Genomic DNA, 26,875 nt, shown 5'->3' on the forward strand with positions numbered 1-26,875 from the left:
GTAATTATCAAGAAAGCATGGTAATGACACAAAAACAGACACATAAATCAATGGAACAGAATAAAAAACCTAGAAATGGACCCTCAACTCTATGGTCAACTAATTTTTGGCAAAACAGGAAAGAATATCCAATGGAAAAAGGATAGTCTCTTCAACAAGAGGTGTTGGGGAAATTGGCTAGCCACATGCAGAAGAATAAAACTGAACCATTCTCTTAAACCATACACAAAAACAGACTCTAAATGGATGAAAAACCTCAATGTGAGATAGGAATCTATCAAAATCCTAAAGAAAAACACAGGCAGCCACCTGAGACTGTGGCTGCAGCACCTTTTCGCTAGATATGTCTCCAAAGGAAAGGGAAACAAAAGCAAAAATGAACCACTGGGGCTTCATCAAGATAAAAACCTTCTGCACAACAAAGGAAACAGTTAACAAAAGTAATAGGCAACCTATGGAATGGGAGAAGATATCTGCAAATGTCTTACAGATAAAGGGCTATCCAAGATCCATAAAGAACTTACCAAACTCAACACCCAAAAAACAAATAATCCAGTCAAGAAATGGGCAGAAGACATGAACAGACATTTCTCCAAAGAAGACATACAAATGCCTAACAGACACATGAAAGAACACTCAACATCACTCATCATCAGGGAACACAAATCAAAACCACAATGATATATCACCTCACACCAGTCAGAATGACTAAAATTAATATGTCAGGAAACAACAAATGTTGGCGAGGATGTGGAGAAAGGGGAACTCTCTTACACTGTCAGTGGGGATGCAAGCTAGTACAGCTACCTTGGAAAACAGCATGGAGGTTCCTCAAGAAGTTGAAAATAGAGCTACCCTATGACCCAGCAATTGCACTACTAGGGATTTACTCCAAAGATACAAATGTAATGATCTAAAGGGGACCTGAACCCTAATGTTTATAGTAGCAATGTCCACAATAGCCAAACTATGGAAAGAGTCCAGATGTCCACTGACAGATGAATGGATAAAGATATCTTATTATATATAGTGGAATATTAATCAGCAATCAGATAGGATGAATACTTACCATTTACAGCAGCAGGATGGAACTGCAGAGTATTATGTTGAGGAGAAAGAAGTCAATCAGGGAAAGACAATTATCATAATGTTTCACTCATATGTGGAATATAAGAAACAGTGCAGAGGATCATAGGGGAAGGGAGTGAAACCTGAATATGATGAAATCAGGAGGGAGAGAAACCAAAGAGACTCTTTAAGTATGGGAAAAAACCTGAGGGTTGCTGGAGGGGAGGTGAATGGAGGAATGGGGTAATTGTGTGAAAGGCATTAAAGGAGGGCACATGATATGAAGAGCACTGAGTGTTGTGTACAACTCATGAATTATGGAACTCTACATGTGAAACTAATGATGTACTATACCTTGGCTAATTTAATTTATATTAAAAAATAAAAATAGATGTAAACTAAATATAAATGTAAATCAAATATTATAAATATAAATACAAAGAAAAAATGAAGTGAGAGGATGGAGAACTATTTATAGTGCTAATGGATGTCTAAAGAAAGCCCATGTAGGGGTGTCTGGGTGGCTCAGTCATTGGGCATCTGCCTTCAGCTCAGGTCATGATCCCAAGGTCCTGGGATTGAGCCCAGCATCGGGCTCCCTGCAGGGAGCCTGGTTGTCTCTCTCCAATGTCCCCTGCTTGTGTTCCCTCCCTCACTGTGTTTCTCAATGTCAAATAAATAAATAAAATACTAAAAAAAAGCCCATGTAGCAATACCTATATCAGAGAAGCTATATTTTAAACAAACTCTCTAACAAGAGATGAAGAAGGGCATTGTATCATAATTAAGGGGTCTATCCACCAAGAAGATCTAACAATCCTAAATTTGCATGCCCCCAACTTGGGAGCTCCCAAATATATAAATCAACCAATTACAAACATAAAGGAACTAATAATATAATAATAGGAGGGGGCTTTAACATTCATCTTATAGCACTGGACAGATATTCTAAGCAGAAAATCAATAAGAAAACAATGGAGAAAAAGGAATGATGGCGGAGGAGTAGGGGACCCTATTTCAACTTGTCCCAGGAACTGAGTTGGATATCTAACAGACTACTCTGAGCACCCACAAAACCAGCCTGAGATGTAAGAACATCTGGATCTCTACAAACAGAATATCGCAGGCGGTTGGTTTTGAGGTACGAAGTGCAGAGCCCTGATTCCGAGGGCAGATATCAGAGGATAAATGGCAGAGGGAGGAAGCCTGTCCGTGGGGATCCTACACCACCAGTGAGTGACAGCCTCATGCGCTGGGGACAGGGCACAGACTAGCAGACTGCTAGCAGCGGGGAAAGGACTTTAGGGCAGCCCCCCCGGGGGGGGGGAACCCAGAGTGGGGGGGTTGCAATGTGAACTGGGAGCAACTGCAAGTTTTAGAAGTACAAAGGGCAGAGACATGCTCTGACGTGGAGGCAAGACTGGAGGCCCTGTGGAGGGGTGCATAACCCAGAACGCTGCAGTTTATAGCAGCACGGACAGAAATGGAGACGGTGTGGCCTGGAGAACTCACTGAAGAACAGACTGCAGGCTCTCTGCTCTGAGGCAGGGGGTTGGAAATGGTCTCTTCTGCTCTGACTCAAGGAAGGATGCAAAAAGCTGCCAGGGAAAGCCACCAGTGAACAAAAGCCCCAAAAACTGAGTCCCGCTGAGCCCATCCCCCGCCACAGGGGGGTAGGGCAACTCCACTCAAACAGGGTTGCCTGAGTAACAGTGCAGCAGGGTCCTCACCCAGAAGACAGGCTGGGAAAACAAGAGGCCAGCAACCCTAAGGTCCCTATAAAACAGGTGTATCTTGCTTGGGTTCTGGTCAATAATTTGGACCCTATACATTCCCTCAAACACCCATCAACAGAATGACTAGGAGGAGGAAAGCCCAAAATAGAAAAGACTCGGAGATTATGACTTATGCTGCAGATTTACAAATGGATGAAGATATAACCAAGATGTCGGAGGTGGAATTGAGGCTACCAATTTTGAAGACAATCGCTAGAATGGAGAAATCAATTAATGGCAACACAGAGTCTCTAAGAGCAGAAATGAAAGCTGAATTGGCAGTACTTAAAAATGCTATCAATGAGATCCAATCCAATCTAGATAATCTAACAGCTAGGGTAAGTGAGGCAGAAGAATGAATCAGCGACCTGGAAGAAAACATAATAGATAAAAAGGGAAAAGAGAAGGCCAGGGAAAAACAATTCAGAATCCATGAAAATAGAATCAGAGAAATAAGTGACACCATGAAGCATTCCAATGTCAGAATAATTGGAATCCCGGAGGGAGTGGAGAGAGGAGAGGACTAGAAGATGTATTTGAGCAAATTGTAGCTGAGAACTTCCCTAATCTGGGGAATGAAACAAACATTCACATCCTAGAGGCAAAGAGGAACCCTCCCAAGATCAAGGAAAACAGGCCAACACCCGGCATGTAATAGTAAAACTTGAAAATCTGAGAATCCAGGAAACCATCTTAGGGCAGTTAGGGGGAAGAGATTCCTTACATACAGAAGGAGGAACATCAGAATAATGTCAGACCTATCCACAGAGACCTGGCAAGCCAGAAAGGCCTGGGAAGACATATTCAGGGTACTAAATGAGAAGAACATGCAGCCAAGAATACTTTATCCAGCAAGGCTATCATTTAGAATGGATGGAGAGATGCAGAACTTCCACGACTGGCAAAAACTGAAAGAATATGTGACCACTAAGCTGGCGCTGCAAGAAATATTAGGGGGGGGGGGTCCTACAAAACGAGAAAGACCCCAACAGTGATAAAGATCAGAAATTTACAAGAACAATCTATAAAAACAATGTCTTCACAGGGACATGACAATTAAGTCATATCTTCCAATAATCACTCTCAATGTGAATGGCCTAAATGCTCCCATAAAACAGCACAGGGCGGCAGATTGGATAAAAAGACAGGACCCATCCATATGCTTCCTACAAGAGACTCATTTTGAACCTAAAGATACATCCAGACTGAAAGTGAAGGGATGGAGATCCATCTTCCATGCCAGCAGACCTCAAAAGAAAGCTGGGGTAGCAATTCTTATATCACACAAATTAGATTTTAAACTAAAGACTGTAATTAGAGACACATAGGACACTATATCATTCTTAGAGGGTCTATCCAACAAGAAGATCTAACAATTGTAAGTATCTATGCCCCCAACATGGGAGCAGCCATCTACATAAACCAACTCTTAACAAAAATAGTCATATTGATAACAATATGTTCATTGTAGGAGACCTCAATAATCCACTCTCAGCAATGGACAGATCATCTGAACAGAAAATCAACCTGGAAACAAGAGCTTTGAATGATACACTGGACCAGATGGACCTCCTAGATATTTATAGAACATTCCACCCTAAAACAGAATACTCATTCTTCTCGAGGGCACATGAAACTTTCTCCAGAATAGACCACATACTGGGTAACAAATCAGGTCTCAGCTGATACGAAAACACTGAGATTATTCCTTGCATAGTTTCAGACCACAATGCTTTAAAACTGGAACTCAATCACAGGAAAAATATTGGCAGGAATTCAAACACTTGGAAGCTAAAGACCACCACTCTGCTCAAGAATGTTTGGGTCAACCAGGAAATCAAAGAAGAACTTATACAATTCATGGAAATCAATGAGAACGAAAACATATTGGTCCAAAACCTATGCGATACTGCAAAGGCAGTCCTAAGGGGGAAATACATAGCCATCCAAGGCTCACTCAAAAAAAAAAAAAAATAGAAAAATCCCGAATTCACCAACTAACTCTACACCTTAAAGAACTGGAGAAAAAGCAACAAATGATGTCTAAGCCATGCATTAGAAGAGAAATAATTATAATTAGAGCAGAGATCAATGAATTAGAAACCAGAAATACAGTAGACCAGATCAACAAAACTAGAAGTTGGCTCTTTGAAAGAATTAATAAGATCAATAAACCACTAGCCAGACTTAACCAAAGAATAAAAAAACGACCCAAATTAATAAAATTATGAAGGAAAGGGGAGAGATCACGACTAACACCAAGGAAATAGAAACAATTATTAGAAATTATTATCAACAACTCTATGCCAATAAACTGAGCAATCTGGATGAAATGGAGGCCTTCCTGGAAACTAAAAGCTGCCAAGACTGAAACACGAAGAAATTGACAACCTGAATAGGCCAATAAACAGTAACAAGATTGAAGCAGTGATCAAAAACCTCCCAAAAAACAAGAGTCCAGGGCCTGATGGATTCCTTGGGGAATTCTACCAAACATTCAAAGAAGAAATAATACCTATTCTCCTGAAGCTGTTTCAAAAAATAGAAACAGAAGGAAAATTTCCAAACTCATTCTATGAGGCCTGCAGTACCTTAATCCCCAAACCACGTAAAGAACCCATCAAAAAGAATTTCAGACTAATATCCGTGATGAATATGGATTCCAAAATCCTCAACAAAATCATAGCTAATAGGATTCAACAATACATTAAAAGGATCATCCACCATGACCAAGTGGGATTTATCCCTGGGATGCAAGGGTGGTTCAACATTTGCAAATCAATCAATGTGATAGAACACATTAATAAGAGGAGGGAGAAGAACCATATGGTCCTCTCAATTGGTGCAGAAAAAGCATTTGGCAAAATACAACATCCTTTCCTGATTAAAACTCTTCAGAGTATAGGCATAGAGGGAACATTCCTCAAGTTCATAACATCCATCTATAAAAACCCACAGCAGATATCATCCTCAATGGGGAAAAGCTGAGAGCCTTTCCCTTAAGATCAGGAACATGACAAGAATGCCCACTCTCGCCACTCTTGTTCAACATAGTACTAGAAGTCCTGGCAACAGCAATCAGACAACAAAAAGAAATAAAAGGTATTCAGATTGGCAAAGAAGAAGTCAAACTCTCTCTTTTCACAGATGACATGATATTTTATGTGGAAAACATGAAAGACTGCACCCCCAAATTACTAGAACTCATACAGCAATTCAGTAATGTGACAGGATACAAAATCAATGCACAGAAATCAGTTGCTGTTTATACACTAACAATGCAACTGTAGAAAGAGAAATTAGAGAAACTATGCCATTTACAATAGCACCAAAAGCCATAAGATACCTTGGAATAAGCCTAGCCAAAGAGGTAAAGTATCTATACTCTAGGAACTACAGAACACTCATGAAAGAAATAGAAGAAGACATAAAAAGATGGAAAAATATTCCATGCTCATGGATCAGAAGAATAAACATTGTTAAAATGTCTATGCTACCCAGAGCAATCTATACCTTCAATGCCATCCTGATCAAAATTCCAATGACATTTTTCAAAGTGCTGGAACAAACAATCCTAAAATTTGTATGGAATCACAAAAGACCCCGAATCACCAAGGAAATGTTGAAAAAGAAAAACAAAGCTGGGAGCATCACGTTGCCCAATTTCAAGATATATTACAAAGCTGTGATCACCAAGACAGCATGGTACTGGCACAAAAACAGACATCTAGACGAATGGAACAAAACAGGGAACCCAGGTATGGACCCTCAACTGTATGGTCAAATAATCTTCGACAAAGCAGGAAAAAACATGCAATGGAAAAAAGACAGTCTGTTTAATAAATGGTGCTGTGAAAATTGGACAGCCACATGCAGAAGAATGAAACTTGACCATTCTCTAACACCATTCACAAAGATAAACTCAAAGTGGATGAAAGACTTCTATGTGAGACAGGAATCCATCAACAACCTAGAGGAGAACATAGGCAATAACCTCTTTGACATTGCCTACAGCAACTTCTTTCAAGATACATTTCCAAAAGCTAGTGAAACAAACATTTTTGCTAAATGAACTTTTGGGACTTCATCAAGATAAAAAGCTTCTGCACAGCAAAGGAAACAGTCCACAAAACAAAGAGGCAACCCACAGAATGGGAGAAGATATTTGCAAATGACACTACAGATAAAGGACTTGTATCTAAGATCTATAAAGAACTTCTCAAACTTAACACCCAAAAAACAAATAATCAAATCAAAAAGTGGGCAGAAGATATGAAAAGACACTTCTCTGAAGAAGACATACAAATGGTTAACAGACAATGAAAAAATGTTCATCATCATTAGCCATCAGGGAAATTCAAATCCAAACCACATTGAGATACCACCTTACACCAGGTAGAATGGCAAAAATGGACAGGGAAAGAAACAACAAATATTGCCAAGGTTGTGGAGAAATGGGAACCCTCTTACACTGTTGGTGGGAATGCAAGGTGGTCCAGCCACTTTGGAAAACAGTGTGGAGGTGCCTTAAAAAATTTAAAAATAGAGCTACCCTATGACCCAGCAGTTGCACTGCTGGGTATATACCCCAAAGACACAGATGTAGTGAAAAGAAGGGCCATATGCACCCAATGTTCATAGCAGCAATGTCCGCAATAGCCAAACTGTGGAAAGAGCTGAGATGCCCTTCGACAGACGAATGGATAAAGAAGATGTGGTCCATATATACAATGGAATATTACTCAGCCATCAGAAAGGATGAATACCCAAGTTTTGCATCAACATGGATGGGACTGGAGGAGATGATGCTAAGTGAAATAAGTCAAGCAGAGAAAGTCAATTATCATATGGATTCACTTATTTGTGGAACATAAGGAATAGCATGGAGGACATTAGGAGAAGGAAGGGAAAAATGGAGGGAAACTGGAGGGAGAGATGAACCATGAGAGACTATGGACTCTGAGAAACAAACTGAGGGTTTTAGAGGGAAGGGGGCTGGGGGATGGTTAGCCCGGTGATGGGTATTAAGGAGGACATGTACTGCATGGAGCACGGGGTGTAATACAAAAACAATGGATCGTGGATCACCAAATCAAAAACTAATGATGTATTGTATGGTGACTAACATAACAAAAAACAAAAAAAAAAAACAATGGCTTTGAAATACACACCAGACTTGATGCACATAAGAACATTCAGAACATGTCATCCTAAAGTGGCAGAATCACATTCTTTCTGAGGGCACATGGAACATTCTCCAGAATAATCACATAATGGGTCATAAATCAGCCCTTAACAAGTACCAAAAGAATCAAGATCATACCGTGCATACTTTCAGACCACAATGCTATGAAACTTGAAAAGTATAAGAAAAAATTTGGAATGACCATAAATACTTGGAGATTAAAGAAAATCTCCCTAAAGAATGAATGGGCCAAACAGGAAATTAAAGAAGAAATTGAATAATACATGGATGTGAATGAAAATGAAAACATGACAGTGGAAAACCTTTGGGATGTAGAAAAGGCAGTTCTAAGAGGGAAGTATATAGCAATAGAGATACCTCAAGACACAAGAAAAGTCTAAAACACAAAACATAACCTTAACGTGTAAGTAAAGTACCTAGAAGAACAGCAAATAAAGTGTAAAGGCAGCAGCAAAAGGGAAATAATAAAGATTAGAGCAGAAATAAGCGATATAGAAAGAATAAAAAACCAGTAGAATAGATCAATGAGACTTAGAGTTGGTTCTTCAAATGAATTAATAAAATTGATAAACCCCTAGGCAGACTTAACAAAGAAAAGAGAAATGACCCCAAAAATTAAATCACAAATGAAAAAGGAGGGATAACAACCAATACCACAGAAATACAAACAATTAAAAGAGAATACCATGAAAAATTACATGCCAACAAACTGGGCATCTGGAAGAAATGGACAAATTCCTAGAAATGTACAAACTACCAAAACTGAAACAGGAAGAAATACAAAATTTGGATAGACCCATTACCAGCAAAGAAATGGAATCAGTAATCAAAAATGTCCCAACAAACAAAAATCCAGGGCCAGATGGTTTCCCAGGGGAATTCTGAAAGACATTTAAAGAAGAGTTAACACCTATTCTTCTCAAACTGCTTCAAAATACAGATGTAAAGGAAAATTTCCAAATTCATTTTATGAGGCCAGCACTACCTTGATTGCAAAACTAGACAAATATGCCACCAAAAGGAGAATTACAGACCAATAGCCCTGATGAACATGGATGCAAAAATTCTCAATAAAACACTAGGAAATCAAATTCAACAGTACATTAAAAGGATTATTTGCTATGATCAAGTGGGATTTATTCCTGGGTTGCAGGGATAGTTCAATATCCACAAATCAATTACTGGACAGATTAATAAAAAAAGGATAAGAAGCACATGATCCTTTTCAAAAGATTCAGAAAAAGCATTTGACAAAGTACAGCATCCTTCCTTGATAAAAATGCTCAACAAAGTAGGGGTAGATGGAATGTACCTCAATACTATAGTGTTGGGCCATATTAGAAGGGCCATATATGGAAGACCCAGAGCTAATCTCTACCTCAATGCGGAGAAACTGAGACCATTTTCTCTACGTTCAGGAAAAAGAGAAGGATGTCCACTCTCACCATTAGTATTTAACATAGTACTGAAGTCTTAACGTTGGCAATCAGACAACAAAAAGAAATAAAATGCCTCCAAATCAGGAAGGAAGAAGTCAAGTTTTACTGTTTGCAGATGACATGATACTCTAGGTAAAAAACCCAAAAAGACTCCACCAAAAAATTGCTAGAACTTATAAATCCAGTAGAGCTGCAGGTACAAAATCAATGTGCAGAAATCTGTTTCATTTCTCTACAGCAATAATGAAACAGCAGAAAAGAAATCAAGGAATTGATCCCATTTTCAACTTCACCAAAAAACAAAACAAACAAACAAAAAAACACCCTAGAATTAAACCTAACTAAAAGGGTAAATAATCTGTACTCTGCTAACTATAGATCATGTATGAAAAAAATTGAAGGGGACACAAAGAGATGGAAAAGAATTCCATGCTCATAGACTGGAAGAACAAACATTGTTAAAATGTCTATACTTCCCAAAGCAATCTACACATTTAACACAATCCCTATCAAAATTTATCAGCATATTTTATAGACCTAGAACAAACAACCCTAAAATTTATGAAGCCACAAAAGACCCCAAATAGCCAAAGCAATCCTGAAAAATAAAAACAAAAATAAGGCATCATAATTCCAAATATCAAGCTGTATTACAAAGCCAGTAATCATCAAAACAGCTTGGTACTGGCACAAACCTAGACACACAGATCAATGGAATAGAAGAGAGAACCCAGAAATAGACCAACAACTCTATGCAGACCAACAAAGCAGAAAGAATATCCAATGGAAAAAGAGAGTCTCTTCAACAAACGGTGTTGGGAAAACTGGGCAGTTACATGCAGAAAAATGAAACTGGACCATTTCCTTACACCATACACAAAAATAAACTCAAAATGGATGAAAGACCTCAGTGTGAGACAGGAATCCATCAAAATCCTAGAGGAGACCATAGAAACCTCTCTGACATCAGCTGTAGCAACTTCTTATTAGGTGCTGAGGAAAGGGAAATAAAAACAAAAATGAAAAAAAAAAGCTTCTGCACAGTGAAGGAAAGAATCAACAAAGCAATCTATGGAATGGGAGAAGATATTTGCAAAGGATGTATCAGATAAAGAGTTAGTATCCAAAATCTATAAAGAACTTATCAAACTCAACATCCAAAAAACAAATAATCCAGTTAAGAAATGAGCAGAAGACATGAATAGGTACTTTTCCAAAGAAGACATACAAATGGCTAACAGACACAGGTTCAAAAAAGATGCTCAGCCATGAGGAATTCTTAATCTCAGAAACAAACTGAGTGTTGCTGGAGTGGTGGGGAGTGGGAGGGTGGGGAGGATGGCTGATAGACATTGGGGAGGGTATGTGCTATGGTGAGCGCTGTGAAGTGTGCAAGACTGTTGAATCACAGATCTGTACCTCTGAAACAAATAATACATTATGTTAAAAGAAGAAGAAGAAGAAGAAGAAGAAGATAGCAGGAGGGGAAGAATGTAGGGGGAGAAATCAGAGGGGGAGACGAACCATGAGAGACTATGGACTCTGAAAAACAAACTGAGCGTTCTAGAGGGGAGGGGGGTGGGAGGATGGGTTTGTCTGGTAATGGGTAATTAAGGAGAACACGTACTGAATGGAGCACTGGGTGTTATATGCAAACAAGAATCATGGAACACTACTTCAAAAAGTAATGATGTAATGTATGGTGATTAACATAACATAAAAAATGGAAAAAAAGATTTAAAAAAAAGATGCTCAGTCATCACTTGGCATCAGGGAAATACAAATCAAAATCACCACGAGATGCAAACTCACAGAAGTCAGAATGGCTAAAATAAACAAGTCAGGAAATGACAGATGTTGGAGAGAATGTGGAGAAAGGGGAACCCTCTTACACTGTTGGTGGGAATGCAAGCTGGTGCAGCCACTTTGGAAAACAGTATGGAGGTTCCTCAAAAAGTTGAAAATAGAGCTACCTACAACCCAGCAATTGCAGTCTTTGGTATTTACCCAAGAGATTAAAAATACAGATTTGAAGGGGTATGTGCACCCTGATGTTTAGAGAAGCATTATCAAAAACAGCCAAGGCATGGAGAGAGCCTAAAGGTCATCAACAGATGAATGGATAAAGAAGATGTGGCATAGGGGTGTCTGCATGGCTCAGTTGGTTAAGCGACTGCCTTCAGCTCAGGTCATGATCCCAGGGTCCTGGTATCAAGCCCTGCGTCGGGCTCCCTGCTCAGTGGGAAGCCTGCTTCTCCCTTTCCCTCTGCCTGCTACACCACCTGCTTGTGCTATCTCTGTCAAATAAATAAATAAAATCTAAAAAAAAAGATGTGGCATATATACAATGCAATATTACTCAGCCATTAAACAAATGAAATATTCCTATCTGCTAGGATGTGCATGGGGCTTAAGTGTATTATGCTAAGCAACATAAGTATTGTATTATGCTAAGCAACAGAAGTGTTCACTTGTATGTGGAATTTAAGAAAGAAAACAGATGAATATATGAGAAGGGTGGGGAAATGGAAAAAGGGAAACACACCAAAAGAGACCCTTAAGTATAGAAAACAAACTGAGGGTTGATGGAGGGAGGCGGGTGATGGGTATTAAGGAGGGCACTTGGGGACACCTGGTTGGTTTGGTCAGTTATGTGTCTGACTTCAGCCAGGTCATTATCTCAGGGTCCTAGGATTGAGCCCTCACCAGCCCCTTCCAGCTCACTGGGGAATCTGCCTCTCCCTCTCCCTTTGCCCCTTCGCCAAGTGGTGTGGGTGTACTTTCTCTCTCTCTCAATTAAATAAAATCTTAAAAAATACAAAAAGAAGGCACTTGTGGTTAGCACTGGATGTTGAATATAAGTGATGAATCAGCCAATTCTATTCCCAAAACCAATAATGCACTGTATGTTAACTAAAATTTAAATAAAAAAGTATTCAACAACATTAATCTCTACAGAATGCAAATCAAAATGATAATGAGATATCACTTCTCCCTAGTAGAATGTCTGCTATGATAATAATAATAATAATAATACATGCAGAAAATAAGGTTTGCCAAATACAAGAAGAAACTAGAACACTTCTGCAATGGTGGTGGTCTATAAAACTGTGCAACTCCTATGGAAAATAGTATAGTGGTTCCTCAAAATAAATTAAAATAAAATTACTATATGATCCAGCACATCCACTTCTGGGCATATGTCCAAAGAATTGAAAGGAGAGTCTCAAAGTAATACTAGTATAGCCTTGTACACCCAAACTCATAGCATCAGTATTCAAAATAGCCAAATGACCATGAATGGATGAAAGGATAAAAAAATGTGACATATTCATATAATGAACATTTATTTGTTATAAATGGAAAAAAATCCTGTTACATGCTATCGCGTGTACGAAATTTTAGGACATTATGCTAAGCCAATTAGGCCAGTCACAAAAAGACAAATACTGTATAGTTCTACTTATATAAGTTACCAAAATTAGTCACATTCATAGAGGAAAAAAAGGTAAAACTGTTTACCAGGACTGGGGGTAAGAAGAAAAGAGGAGTGTTCTTAAAGACAGATTTTTTGTTTTTTAAAATGAAAAAGCTTTGGACATCCACTGCACCACAGTGTAGATATATTTAATATTACTGAACTATCCACTTCAAAATGGTCATGATGGCAAATTTTATGTGTTTTTACCACAATAAAAAAATATACTGTTATAATTATTGCTGATCCAAAAGGCAAAAGACTTACAAAAGGTGTCAGAAAATTAAAAAGAGACATTAAGATAAAGAGGAAAAAAATACCGTTTCTTTCATCTGGATTTGATTGATCTTTATCTTGAAGAGTTTGTGTTTGAATTCCTCATTACAAAAAAATTTGTCACCATCTTCCACATCTTTGCCCTTGGGATTTTTGATGAGAACTCTAGCTCTGCCACAAGCTAATGACTGTAGAGTTCTTCTTAGTTCTCTATCCTCTGAATGAAAAAAACAAATGCTTAGAATTTTTTAAATCACAGATTTAAACAATTACAATCAATACTTACCTACTCCAGTAGCCACCTTAATTTCTTCTAAGCTGAACTGATCTCCTTCATTAAACATCAACAGCACCAATGTTTGGAAAAGGGTCACCTGAAGTTCTTTTTTGCCCTGTTAGAAACAATATCATATTAACTTACAGAAAAATAACACTTTATTAATGACTCAGGTATGATTTTAGCTACATAAAATACTGTATATGTTGTATTTAAAATAATGTAATTTGAAAGAGAAGTCCTGTGGAAATCAAAATAGAGCTAAAAGTAGGTGAATATTACTAGAAAATAATAGAATTTTCTATTTCCACAAATAAAACACACATTCCACCGTAAACCTCAAAACACATTGGATATCAAAAAAAAAAAGAAAAATATTTGGGTAATTATACTCATCATCAGGTAATTCACGTTAACATAACTCTGGCTAAATAATTTCCCAATTGCTTCTTTCAGTTACCATTCACTGACAGTAATTATGAAGATTATAAAATTGTACTTCTATTTTAGATCATTCAAAATATTAAACTGAAATCAATTAAATACTTAAATGTAAGATTTGCAAGCTTTAAACATAGGGGAAAAAACTCCTTGACACTGGTCTTGACAACAACTTTTTGGATATGATACCAAAAAAAATAAATAAGCAAATAGGACTACGTCATAATAGAAGGTTTTTGCACAGGAAAGGACATCAATTTACTCATTCATTTCAACAAAATGAAATGCATCCTACAGAATGGGAGTAAATATTTGCAAGCCATCTATCTGATAAGGGGTAATATCCAAATATATAAAGTACTCATACTACTCAAAAAAGAAAAAAAGCCAAAATAAAATCAAGCAAAGGGGAAGCCTGGGTGGCTTAGTTAGTTAAGCATCTGTCTTTGGCTCAGGTCATGATCCCAGGGTCCTGGGATCTAGTCCTGCGTCAGGCTCCCTGCTTCACCCTCTCTGTCTGCCATTCCCCTGCACTTGTTCTGTCTCTCAAATAAATAAAGAAAATCTTAAAAAAACAAACAAAGTGCCCCAATAATCATTTTTTTTCCAAAGAAGATATGCAAATGGCCAAAAACTACATGAAAAGGTGTTCAACATCATTAATCATTAGGGAAACTGAAAATAAAACCAAAATGGAAGTTTCTTGTAAAACTAAAAATAGAACTATCATATAATCCAGCAATTCCACTTCTGGGTTTCTCTTTGAAAGAAAGTAAATCACTATGTCAAAAAAATATGTGCACCCCCATGTTCTTTGCAGCACTATTTACAATCGCCATGACAAGGAAGCAACCTAAGTGTCTATGAAGAGAAAAATGTATAAAGAAAATGTGACAGATTAAATAGATACACAGATAAAATATATATAATATATATTATATATATTGTATATATTTATTTTTATATATTATATATTATATATTTATATATTATTTTATTTATATATTTATATATTATATATGTATTTATATATTATATAATATATAATTAATTATATAATATTAATATATTATATATTTATTTGTATTTATATATTATTATATTTATATATATATATAAATGCAGTTTTTGTATATACTAATTACAGGCACAGACACAATGTAATACTGTTTCTCAATAAAAAAAGAAGGAAATCCTATTATTTCTGACAATGATGATGGACCTGGAGGGCATGAGCTTAAGTGAAATAAGTAACAGAAAATCAAATACTGTATGATTTCATAGTGTTTTCCATCAGTGCTATACCAATATACATTGTCAATCTCAGAGGATGGTCAGTGCCCAAATAACATCTCAATACTAAGCCCCATCAGCCCATAGTGCTAACAGCTGACCTGTTCAGTAATGTTAGCTGAGCTGCCTGGTGAAGGTCTTTCCCTGACAAAACAAAAGGGTAAAGTCTATAAGAGAATTTCCTATTTAAATGTGTAGATAACAACTCAAGGAATCAAGGATTCAAGTGAATGGCACACTGCCAAACGATACTAACAATGAATAAAATACTGATGTGAAAAAATGAGTATCTATGAACTCTCTGACAAAGCATTCCAAACAATCCTCTTAAAGAAGTTTGCTGAACTACAAAACACCCTGAAAGACATGGGTGTCTTTGTAATTTTTGTAACTGGTGTGCTTTCATACACCATTTTCAAAAACAGACCTTTGTAAAAAACTTGAAATTAAGAACACATGAACAAAATGAATTCAACAAAGATACAGAAACCATTAAAGACAAAAACAAATTCTACAGTGAAAGAACACAAAGGCTGAATAATTCAGTTTAGAACCTCAATAGCCATCTCATCACACAAAATAAACAATCAATGAACTTCTGGGATTATGGGAATCCCAAAAAGAGACGAGAAAAAGAATGGGACAGAAAGTATATTTAAGGCAATAGTAAGGGCTGAAAACTTCCTAGAGGCAAGAGAAATATACATCTAGACTCACGAACCCCCAAAAGACTCCAAATAAGTTGAACCTTCAAGCACTACAATAAGACTCATTACAATTATCAATTGTCAAAAAAAAAAACAATTTTGAAAGCAACAAAAGAAAAGTAACTCAACATATACAAGTGAGACCCATAAGAATATGAGCAGAATTCTCACCAAAATCTTTTCAAGCCAGGAGAGAGTGACATGATATACTCAAATTATTGAAAGTAATAAACTGTCAATCAAGAATGCTATTTCTATGAAGATTATTCCTTATTAATAAAGATGACATAGACCTTCCCAAACAAAAGCAGACCCTCCCAAACAAAAGCAAAAGGAGTTCATTACCACTAGACCTGCCCTACATGAAATGCTAAAGGGTAATGTTGAATCTGAAATAAAACATGCTAATTAATATCATACAAAGATATGAATTTATGAAATGCACCTGAAAAGAAAATGCTTTGCCAAAGAAAATCCTCTAATATTGTAATGATGGTGCATAATTTAAAATTCTAATTTAAGGGGTGGCTCAGTCTGGTTAGTGTCTGCCTTGGACTCTGCTGATGATACCAGGGTCCTGGGATCAAGCTCATTGGGCTCTCTGCTCAGCGGGAAGTCTGCTTCTTCCCCCCTCCTCTGCCTGCTGCTTTGCTTACTTGTACTGTCTCTCTCTCTGACAAATAAACAAATAAAATCTTTAAAAATAAAATAAAATTCTAATTTAAAAGTTCAAAAACATGAGTATTAAAAATAACCATAGCTAGAATAATGTTATTAAATACATACAAAAATTTTAACTATTAATAATCTAAACATGAGAGACACCTAAAGTATAAAATCACTATATAATATCATGATATCAGTTTAAAATAGGATGTTATAAAAAATAAAATAAAATAGGCTGTTATAAACATAAAGAGTTTTTTTATACACCTCACAGTAACTACACCAAGGAAAAATATGTAATAGATAGACAAAACCTGGTTAGGAATCAAAATATACCACTAGTAGAATGTATCAAATCACAAAGGACATATAAGAAGGGAAGCAGGGAATGAAAGATCTTCAAAACATACAGAAATACAATGGCTTATTATTGCCATATCAATTGAAAACTACTTTAAACATAAATCAAAAAGACCTATATAGTGACAAAAAGAGAAAAAAATAAGGTCCAATGAAATGGTGCATACCAAAAATGTATTTTACCTTTCAGGGTACATGTAGACAAGAATGAAAAAATGGAAAAAAGATATCTCAAGTAAATAGTAACCAAAATAAAGCAATTTTGTCTAATTACAAAATAAACTTAAGGCCAAAAATGGACAGAGACAAGGTGATTATATGATGAAGGGCCAATCTAACAAAAATACAGCAATTTTAAACACAGATGAAGTCAACATTTAGTTAGGAGCACCTAACTATATAAATCAGATACTAACAGAACTAGCAGGAGAAATAAGCAGTGACAAGATAATAGTTAAGGACTTTCATACACCATTTTCAAAAACAGACCTTTCATCCAGATACAAAATCAGTTAGGACATAGATCTGAAAAATACTATAGACTGAAGTACACAGAGATCATATATGATCATATATGTCATATAATAATTTAAAAATACAGGATGACAGAAATTATATCAAGTCTCTTTTCTGACCACGATGGTATGAAATTAGAAATTAGTAACAGAAGGGAAATTCACAAATACATGGAAACCAAATGACACAATCCTGAATAACTAATGAATCGAAGAAGATTAAAAAAATATTATTAATTACTTGAAAAATATGATAGTGGAAATAAACATAACAAAACTGTTGGAGTATAGCAAAAGCAGTGGTTAGAGGGAACATTTTAATGGCAATAAATATCTACATTAAGAAAGAAGTATTATCTCAAATTAACCTAATTTTACACCAGAAGGAACTAGAAAAACAAAACAAACTAAGCTCAAGTTAACAGGAGGAAATAACTGATATCAGAGCAGAAATACATGAAAAATAATATGAAAAAAAACCATTAACAACACTAAAATTTGGCCCTTTGAAAAGATGAAGTTGACAGACCTTTACACAGCCCAATCAAGAAAGAGAAAGGACACAAATAAAATTATAAATGAAAGATATGACACTGCAATAGAAACTACAGAAATTAAAGAATCATGAGACTACTATAAACAATTATACACCAAAACATTAGATGACCTAGAAGAAATAACTGAATTTCTAAAAATATACAACTTACCCTCACAGAAACATAAAGAAAGAAAAAACTTGAATGCAGCAATTAGTAGCAAGGAGACTGAACATATAATCAAGAATCTTTCTATGAAGAAAAACCCAGAACATAGTAACTACACAGGGGGAAAACCATTTAAAGAAGAATACCAACTCTTCTCAAACTCTTCAAAAGAACTGAAGATGAGGAAATACTACTAGACTCAATTTAGTAGGCCAGCATTATTACACTCATAATACCAGTACAAGAAAACACCAATAGCCCTTGTATATATGTGCATAAATCCTCAGCTAAATGCTAGGTAGCTGAATTTAACAGAACCTTAAAAAGATCTTCTACTACAATGAAATGGGATTCATCCCTTGATACAAAGATGAGTCAACAAATGCAAATCAATCAATGTGATATATCACATTAACAGAATGAAAGATACAAATCACATGATCTCAATGGTTGCAGAAAACGCACTTGAAAATAGCTAACATGAATTCATGACAAAAACTCTCAAAGTGGTTAGAAAAGTAACATACCTCAACATAATGAAATGACAAGCCTACAGCCAACATTTAACTCAACAGCAGATGTTAGAATATAATCTTAACTCCGTGGTTTCAACTGCTAGCTTATCATATTTTGATTTTCTCCATTTATTTCCCACCAATTTTCTTTTCTTTCACTTCAAACTCAGATATCTCCATTCCTCCAAATTTAAGCTCTCTACTTCTTATCAGTTACCTCAGTCTCCTCCATTCCCTATTCTACAATTCTCGCCTTCCCTCTAATGTTTTTCTATGGAGTTTAGACTTTGGTCCATCAATAGGAGTGGATTCAGCTTTTGTGGCATCTGAATCTTAAACAATTTGGAGACCACCCTCTATGAAAATAATGAAATTAGAAATACAAAATTATGCAGCTAACTAAATATCTATAGAAAATGAGAAAATAAACTATATCACTGAAAAATAACAGATATTGTGATGTTATCAATATTATAACTGATTATGACTTTATAATTTGCATTCACTGTTAAATATTGATTAAATTTCTGTTCCTGTATTTTTTTCTGTGTTTTTATTGTTTTTTTTCCATGTACATATGCATCATCAAGTTTACAAGAAAGATGTTATTTCCTTTCAAAAAAAATTCAAAAAGAGCAGAATATAGTCATACCTTTTTAATGCCTATAATTATTCATATTATCTTCAATGCAGATAAGAGATTTCCAGGGAGAGGGATATATTAATTATTAATTCCAGCAAAAACTGTACTAGTTTCCTTTTATTCCTACACTTGCTCATTCTAGGATAGAACTGAACAAAGTACTGGGGTCTGTGCATGAATATGGAACCCAGAAACTATGAATCTGGTAACTTATATACACAACATCTTTTACCCTACATCAAGAAATCAAAGAATTACTTTCCAATGAAAATTATTTTTCCTTGATAATTGTATTCAGGTGAACAATAAGAATCACTAACCTTAAAATTTTGGAACATCACAGTATTCCCAGACTAAATCCCTGCTTCTGAAACATAAAACATGCCTCTACAGAGATAATACATTACTATGTACCCAGGCATTGCCTTGTTCTTTGACCTTTTCTTAATGAAATTTGTTCAAAAAGTCTAACCATGCAAAAAAGTATTTACATGTTCTCTACAGTAAACTGAATTTATTTCATCTTTTATAAGGCAACATCTCTAACACACCCTGAACATCTGCTAAGGATTCCCTTCAACTCTTCTCAAGTTGATGTCAATTCCTGTATTGTGACATGTTATGGTTTACTCACTCATGTTGATGCAGCAGATTTCCTAAAGTTTCCAGGGAGACAGTAAATGGGAATTATATTTGTATGATTTTTGTGTGTCCTATGTGACAATTATATATATATATATGAATATATATACACACAAATACACACACATATATAATAATAATTATTATTATTTTTATATACACACAAATACATACACACACATATATATGAAATAATAATTATTATTATTTTCTTAGCACATAAATTGCACCTGGAAATCATTTTCCCTTAGGCTCCTGAAGACACTTTAATCATCTTCAAGTTTGTAGTGCTGCTACAGGGCAATCCGACACCTTACAGCCTCCCATCACATATCTATGAGTTTTAGTTTCTCACTCTCTTAAGGCTTTAAAATTTTGTGTTTCTCTTCCTTATCTAAGATTTCATGATGATATACTTTGCCGGGGTCTATTTTATCTTTTTCAATTAAATTCCCACAGGAAGTCTTTTGCAATGTATAAACCACATTCAGTTCTAAATGTTTTTATTAAACTATTCTTTGATAAATATTTCAAACACTTCATTTTCTCTATTCTTGTTTCTCTATTCTCCCATCATATATGGCTCCCTGGTCACAGCTTCTAATTTCTCATCTTTTAATCCTATTTAAAAAGAAAAGCATACTCAGTGACATTCATAACTTGATTTCATCTTATAAACCCAAATCAAAATGTTGTAAAAAGGTAGCTTGAGAAAAGTTCTGGGGAAAAAAGTCATTAAACTAACAATGATATACTGCAATGAAAATTTCTGTAGGAAATTTCTATACAAAATAAATGTTGTTTACTATATTACAAGGTGTATGAAAAATAGGCTCTAGAACTTCTATTCTTCATATTGCTTTTAGAATCTTACGGTGTATGAGGGTATGTGCTATGGTGAGCGCTGTGACTTGTGCAAGACTGTTGAATCACAGATTTGTACCTCTGAAACAAATAATGAATATATGTTAAGAAAAAAAAAAAAGAAGAAGATAGCAGGAAGGGAAGAATGAAGGGGAGTAAGTCGGAGGGGGAGAGGAACCATGAGAGACGATGGACTCTGAAAAACAAACTGAGGGTTCTAGAGGGAAGGGGTTGGGGGGATGGGTTAGCCTGGTGATGGGTATTAAAGAGGGCACGTTCTGCGTGGAGCACTGGGTATTATGCACAAACAATGAATCATGGAATACTATATCACAAACTAATGATGTATGGTGATTAACATAAGAATAAAAAAATAAAAAAAAGAGTCTTATGGTGTATTACTCATATTCTTTCTTTCAGTTGAACTTAGAAGAACATTAAAGGTTTACTCCCTAATATAGTTCTCAAATTTGGTTAAGATTACATGAACTTACAAAGTAATTAAGGGGAGCTGATTTAATATTATATTATATTATTATATTATATTATATTATATTACATTATATTATATATGTATATATTCTAATATATTCTATATAGAATATATGTATATATTCAAGTGAGAATATGATGAAAAATGCTGCACAATGATGAAATGTATTTCCCTAGTGAAGAATCTATTATGTGTAATTTGCTAGATTAAAAAAAGTATTTAAATTTTTACTGGGAGAAAAGTAACTCTTCTGAAAATGTATTTGCAAAATTTTGAAGTAAAATACATGTGGAATTCAGGTGGAACATAGGATTTTTATGGCCTTGAAACTATTCAGCATAATACATATCACAATACTTTGTCCAAACCCTTAAAGTGCAACACAGCAACCTTGAATACTAATGTAATGTATGGATTTTGGAAGATAATGATGGGTCAATGTAATATTATCAACTGTAATAAATGTGCCATTTTGGTGGGATCCTGTAGATCAGGAGACTAGTTTCTGTTCAATTTTGCTATGAATCTTACACTGCTGGTTCAAAGACAATGTATGTGTAATTTATTTTGGAATCATTTTAATGAAAAGAAAACCTGTTTTGAAAATATGATGCTTTCTCAAAACTTAAAAGCAAAAACATACAAGTCCAAGCAGCAAGAAGACTGTTCCTGTCCAACTCAATCTGGTATTAGCATGTAAAATACTCGGGAAAATATTACATCTTTCTTGATTCCCTTTCTAATTGCACTACAAATGTTACTTACTATCCACTAATAGGGTTTTTTGTTTTTGATTTTTGTTTTTTTGCCCACGTGAAGAAATTTGACGTATTAAGAAAAAGGGCACTGAGTGGGTCAGTCACTTGAGCGGCTACCTTATATGCAAACAATGAATCATGGAACACCACATCAAAAACTAATGAGGTACTGTATGGTGACTAACATAACATAATAAAAAAATATTAAGAATCACAAGAGAGTAATTAAAAATCATATCTTCCTATATTAATTAGCATGCTCATGATGAATCCAAGGGTGCATAAAAAGAAGTGCAACATGAACATTAGTAATCTCCAATATTAGTAAAATTAGAAAAATTAGTAAAAAAAGTGTTGTATGTTTGCATCAACACAGAAACAGCATGGCTGGATACAAACTTCTTTATTCATTTCAGGCTTCTGAAGTAAAAGGAGTATGATTAAATTTGTCATTTTTAATCATATCTCTGTTCTTTCTGACTTGTTCTCATAGGCATAAACTGAGTTATTCTTGTGTGAAAAAGTCAAGCATAATAACACATTCCTACATATACATGAAAAAATTAGTTATGACTATTCATCATTCAATAACATTAAATATTTAGATGGAACCTGAGGATTTACAACATCTGGCTCCAACTTTACTTTGGGAGATCAAGAGAATCTCACATTACCCTGAGAACCTTAAGCATCTGACTGTTATCACTTCTGGAATGTAAACATATTTTTATTTTTCCTGCTCAGGTCAAATATTAGTTATTACCCTTTGGTCAGGCCAGTTTAGGGAAAAACTGGCAGAGGCAGAATTAAAATCAGAGCCTGTTTTCTCATCCCTTAATACTTTGATGACTGAGCCACCATATTCAATTTATACACTTAAGGAAAAGATTCAGCCTCTCTGAAAACTGAGAGAAACATGTTGGACATATGTATGGATTGTCTATGCTTGTGACTTCTAAGAAAAGACAAAAGGTGTCATAAGTAAAGTGCTTTGGAAGATAGATGTTTAACTTCTTGTGGCTGCTATAACAACTTACTACAAACAGTGGCTTAAAGTGACACAAATGTATATTCTCTCACAGTTCTGAAGGTCAGAAATTCACATGAGTATCACTAGGTAAGAATCAAGACCTGGTAGGGCAGTATGTACTCTGCAGAGGGTTTATCTTCTAGCCTCCAGTTCCACCTTTTTTAAAAAATTTTATTGTTATGTTAATCACGATACATTATATCGTTAGTTTTTGATGTGGTGATCCATGATTCATTGTTTGCATATAACACCCAGTGCTCCATTCAGTACATGCCCTCTTTAATACCCATCACCAGGCTAACCCATCCCCCACCCCCTCCTCTCTAGAACCCTCAGTTTGTTTCTCAGAGTCCATAGTCTTTCATGGTTTGGCTACCCCTCTGATCTCCTCCTCTTCACTCTTTCCCTCCTGCTATCTTCTTCTTCTTCTTCTTTTTTTTTTTTTTAACATATAATGTATTATTTGCTTCAGAGGTACAGATCTGTGATTCAACAGTCTTACACACTTCACAGTGTTCACCATAGCACATACCCTCCCCAATATCTATCACCCAGCCACCCCATTCCTCCCACCCCCACCACTCCAGCAACCCTCAGTTTGTTTCCTGAGATTAAGAATTCCTCATATCAGTGAGGTCATATGATACATGTCTTTCTCTGATTGGCTTATCTCGCTCAGCATAATACCCTCCAGTTCCATCTTCTCATCACCTCTCTCTCTGTATTGTGTGTGTGTGTGTGTGCATGTGTGTGTGTGTGCGTGCGTGTGTGTGTGTGTGTGTGGTGATGGGGAGGAGGGTGAAAGAGGGATTATGAGTATGGGTTTGTGTAAGTTTCCTGAGCCTCTCTGATAAGGAGTATTGGTATGGCAAATACCTTTTTCATATAAAGAAATGTTATAGTTCCAGAGAACAGAAAGTTGATTATCTCAGGGGCGCAATTTTCAATCTACCACCAGGATAACTGTTAAAGGTACTGGATAAGAAGAGAGAGCCAGTCAACTCCTTTGTCATTATTTCAGAAGTTCAGGCAATGAATCACACTGGACACACAGGCAGTTCATTGTCTATTTTGTCCCAACTAGTTCCCTAAGTCGTAAGTATCAAGAAGTGATCTCTGGAAGCCTACATTCTTCCTATTCACTTCATTTATGTCACTGCATCAGAATGTTAATGTATTACTCTATTCCATACAATTGAAGGAGATTTGGTGCTGGTCTTTTTTTTTTTTCTTTAATTTTGAGAGATACCTTCAATGTAAACACTTCATGCAACTAAGTCATGGCTCAATTTCACACTGCAGTGAGTAAACTCAGTGCATGGTTCCATCAGCCTTGTGAGGCCAGGGTGGTAAATGGCCAGGGCTGTGATGATGACTGATACTGATTTTTGAGACGTCAGAGAGCAAAGGCTGTCATTTGGTATCACAGATATCCAAATGTAGACAAATGGAAGTAATGTTTTAAAAATTGATTTATAAAAAAATGATTCATATATCAACATATTCAAAATTCAAACACTCCATCATTAAATAAATGAGCTTTCTTCATAAAGAGGCATATATTAAAAATATTCTTTATCAAGGTAAAATTGTTATAATTTAAAAGTTAAAGTAAATGCTTAAAAATCATCCGCTTGCCTTTTTAAATTCAGCTTTAAGAACACAGTGTCCAAGAGTTGACTGCCACTGAAGTTTCCGGCCACTGTGTTTGCGTAAGTAGAAATTTTTGAAGTTTTCCTGAAGTCTTTCCATCTGATGGAAGGAAGTAAATAAACATTATTGATAAACTATATGTGAATAAAGTCATAGTTGCAGCCCTAGACTCTTACATTTAAAATTATGTATCACCACCATGCACAGGACTATGTAATGGACTTCTGTGACGAAAAGACTGGGTGACAAAAATGGAGTTCTGAAACAAGAAGACAAACTATTTTCATTTTTCTTCTACTTCAATATGGTGCTTTCAGTAATTTACATATGCTCCTGAGGAAACCCATCAAGATGGCAATATAATTACAAAAATTAAATACATGGAGAAAAAAAGTAAAGAAAATAGCAACTGAGTTGCCACTATTAGAGGGACAACAAATAGATGATGGGTAATTGATTTAGCAGAGAAAAGAAAGCTAAAACCAAAGCTGCAAGCTAAAAATGGGTGGCACCTGGAGACAAGTTTCCATGATTACTAAGAGGAGCAATGAGTAGAACAATGATACGTTGATGACTTTTTCCATCATATAATTATGTGATACATGAATAAATAGTTTATATTCAAACACAGTAAGAAAAATGTAAACCAGGGGCGCCTGGGTGGCTCAGTCAATTAAGCTGCTGCCTTCAACTCAGGTCATGATCTCAGGGTCCTGAGATCGAACTCCACATCGGGCTCCCTGCTCCGCAGGAGCCTGTTTCTCCCTCTGCCTACTTGTGCTCACTCTCTCTGTCAAATAAATAAATAAAATCTTAAAAAAAAAAGAAAAATATAAGCCAATACCAGTAAATGCACAGCCTAAAAGCAAAAGGAAGACAGGCTGATAGATTCAAAATCTACATCTGACTACATAATAAAACTATTTAAACAACTGAATTACTTGAACACTGAATTATTTAATCTGATTCCCCTCCATTCTAAAACCTGAATAACTACCTTTCAAAATGGGTAACATTAAGGTGCCATTTACATTAGTATGAAGCATGACATAATAACTTAAAAGGTCACATTAAAACCAATCTGTTTAGCATGTATTATTATAGTCTTAAAACAGTGAATTTCTTACCTCTGGGGGTAACTGGATCTCCTTAGGGATGTAGGCTGGCCAAAAACTTGTTGTCAGAATATTCACAGTTAAATCAATGTTTCCTGCTATATTTTGGTTCTTCATATACTGCAAAAATATAAGGATGCAATGAAATAATGAGAATTTTAAAACGCTTACATGGTTATAACTCTATAACAGAAACTCATTACTAAAAATAATATTAATGATAAATTTCTCATTGAAAATAATAACCTATCTTGAAAATGAAATGGACATTTGTATTCTAATAAAATGTTCTTAAGAACTAAGAACATGGAGGCTGGCTGCCTAAATTAATTAGTTAGAATTAACTTTCCATTGCATATTTTAAATAATCCATCTTACATCAAAAAGGATCTGAGGAAAGTTATGAAAAAGATACGCACACACTGACAAAAGAATTTAACTAAATTATATGTAGGAAAGAAATGGAAAGCCAAGTAAGACTAGAAAATAAATTAAAAATAGTTATTCAAAATATGTTGTATAGTTCTTTAAATATGCAGTGGGAAGGCTAAGTGTCACTGAATTTCCTTTCAAAAAACACAAAGTTGGAGTCATAATTTAAATGTGTTTTGCTTTGTTAGTTTCCCTTCCTCTCTGTTTTTATCTTATTTTTTCTTCCCTTCCCCTATGTTCATCTGTTTTGTTTCTTAAATTCCATATATGAGTAAAACCACAAGAGACTGTTAACTCTAGGAAAAAACTGAGTATTGCTGGAGGGGAGGTGGGTGGGGGATGGGGTTACTGGATGATAGACATTAAGGATGGCACATGATGGAATGAGCACTGGGTGTTATATGCAACTGATGAATCACAGACCTCTACCTCTGAAATTGATAATACAGTATATGTTAACTAAAATGAATTTAAATAAAAATATAAAAATAAATATGATTTAATATGTTTCTTAAGTATAAACTG

The 26,875-nt window shown here is 35.5% G+C and overlaps 1 protein-coding gene across 3 annotated transcripts in view; it reads right to left on the reverse strand.

Annotated features, from left to right (window-relative positions):
• Nucleotides 1-26,875, reverse strand: part of LOC148162013 (cullin-4B-like) — a 180,493-nt gene that overhangs the window by 39,299 nt on the left and 114,319 nt on the right. For 2 of the 3 annotated variants that reach the window (XM_088020436.1, XM_088020437.1), the window contains exons 15-18: nt 25,931-26,038; nt 24,789-24,902; nt 13,529-13,634; nt 13,287-13,459 (exon numbers count right to left, since the gene is read on the reverse strand). In XM_088020436.1, coding sequence (XP_087876562.1) covers nt 13,287-13,459; nt 13,529-13,634; nt 24,789-24,902; nt 25,931-26,038 — 501 coding nt within the window. Of the gene's footprint in view, nt 1-13,286; nt 13,460-13,528; nt 13,635-24,788; nt 24,903-25,930; nt 26,039-26,773; nt 26,780-26,875 lie in introns of all 3 variants that reach the window. The other variant, XM_088020438.1, reaches the window with a different exon arrangement.

This window comes from Eumetopias jubatus, unplaced genomic scaffold, assembly GCF_037043125.1.
Source record: "Eumetopias jubatus isolate StellerSeaLion01/CBP00866 unplaced genomic scaffold, mEumJub1_p1.0 scaffold_27, whole genome shotgun sequence".
Classification (NCBI taxonomy): domain Eukaryota; kingdom Metazoa; phylum Chordata; class Mammalia; order Carnivora; family Otariidae; genus Eumetopias; species Eumetopias jubatus.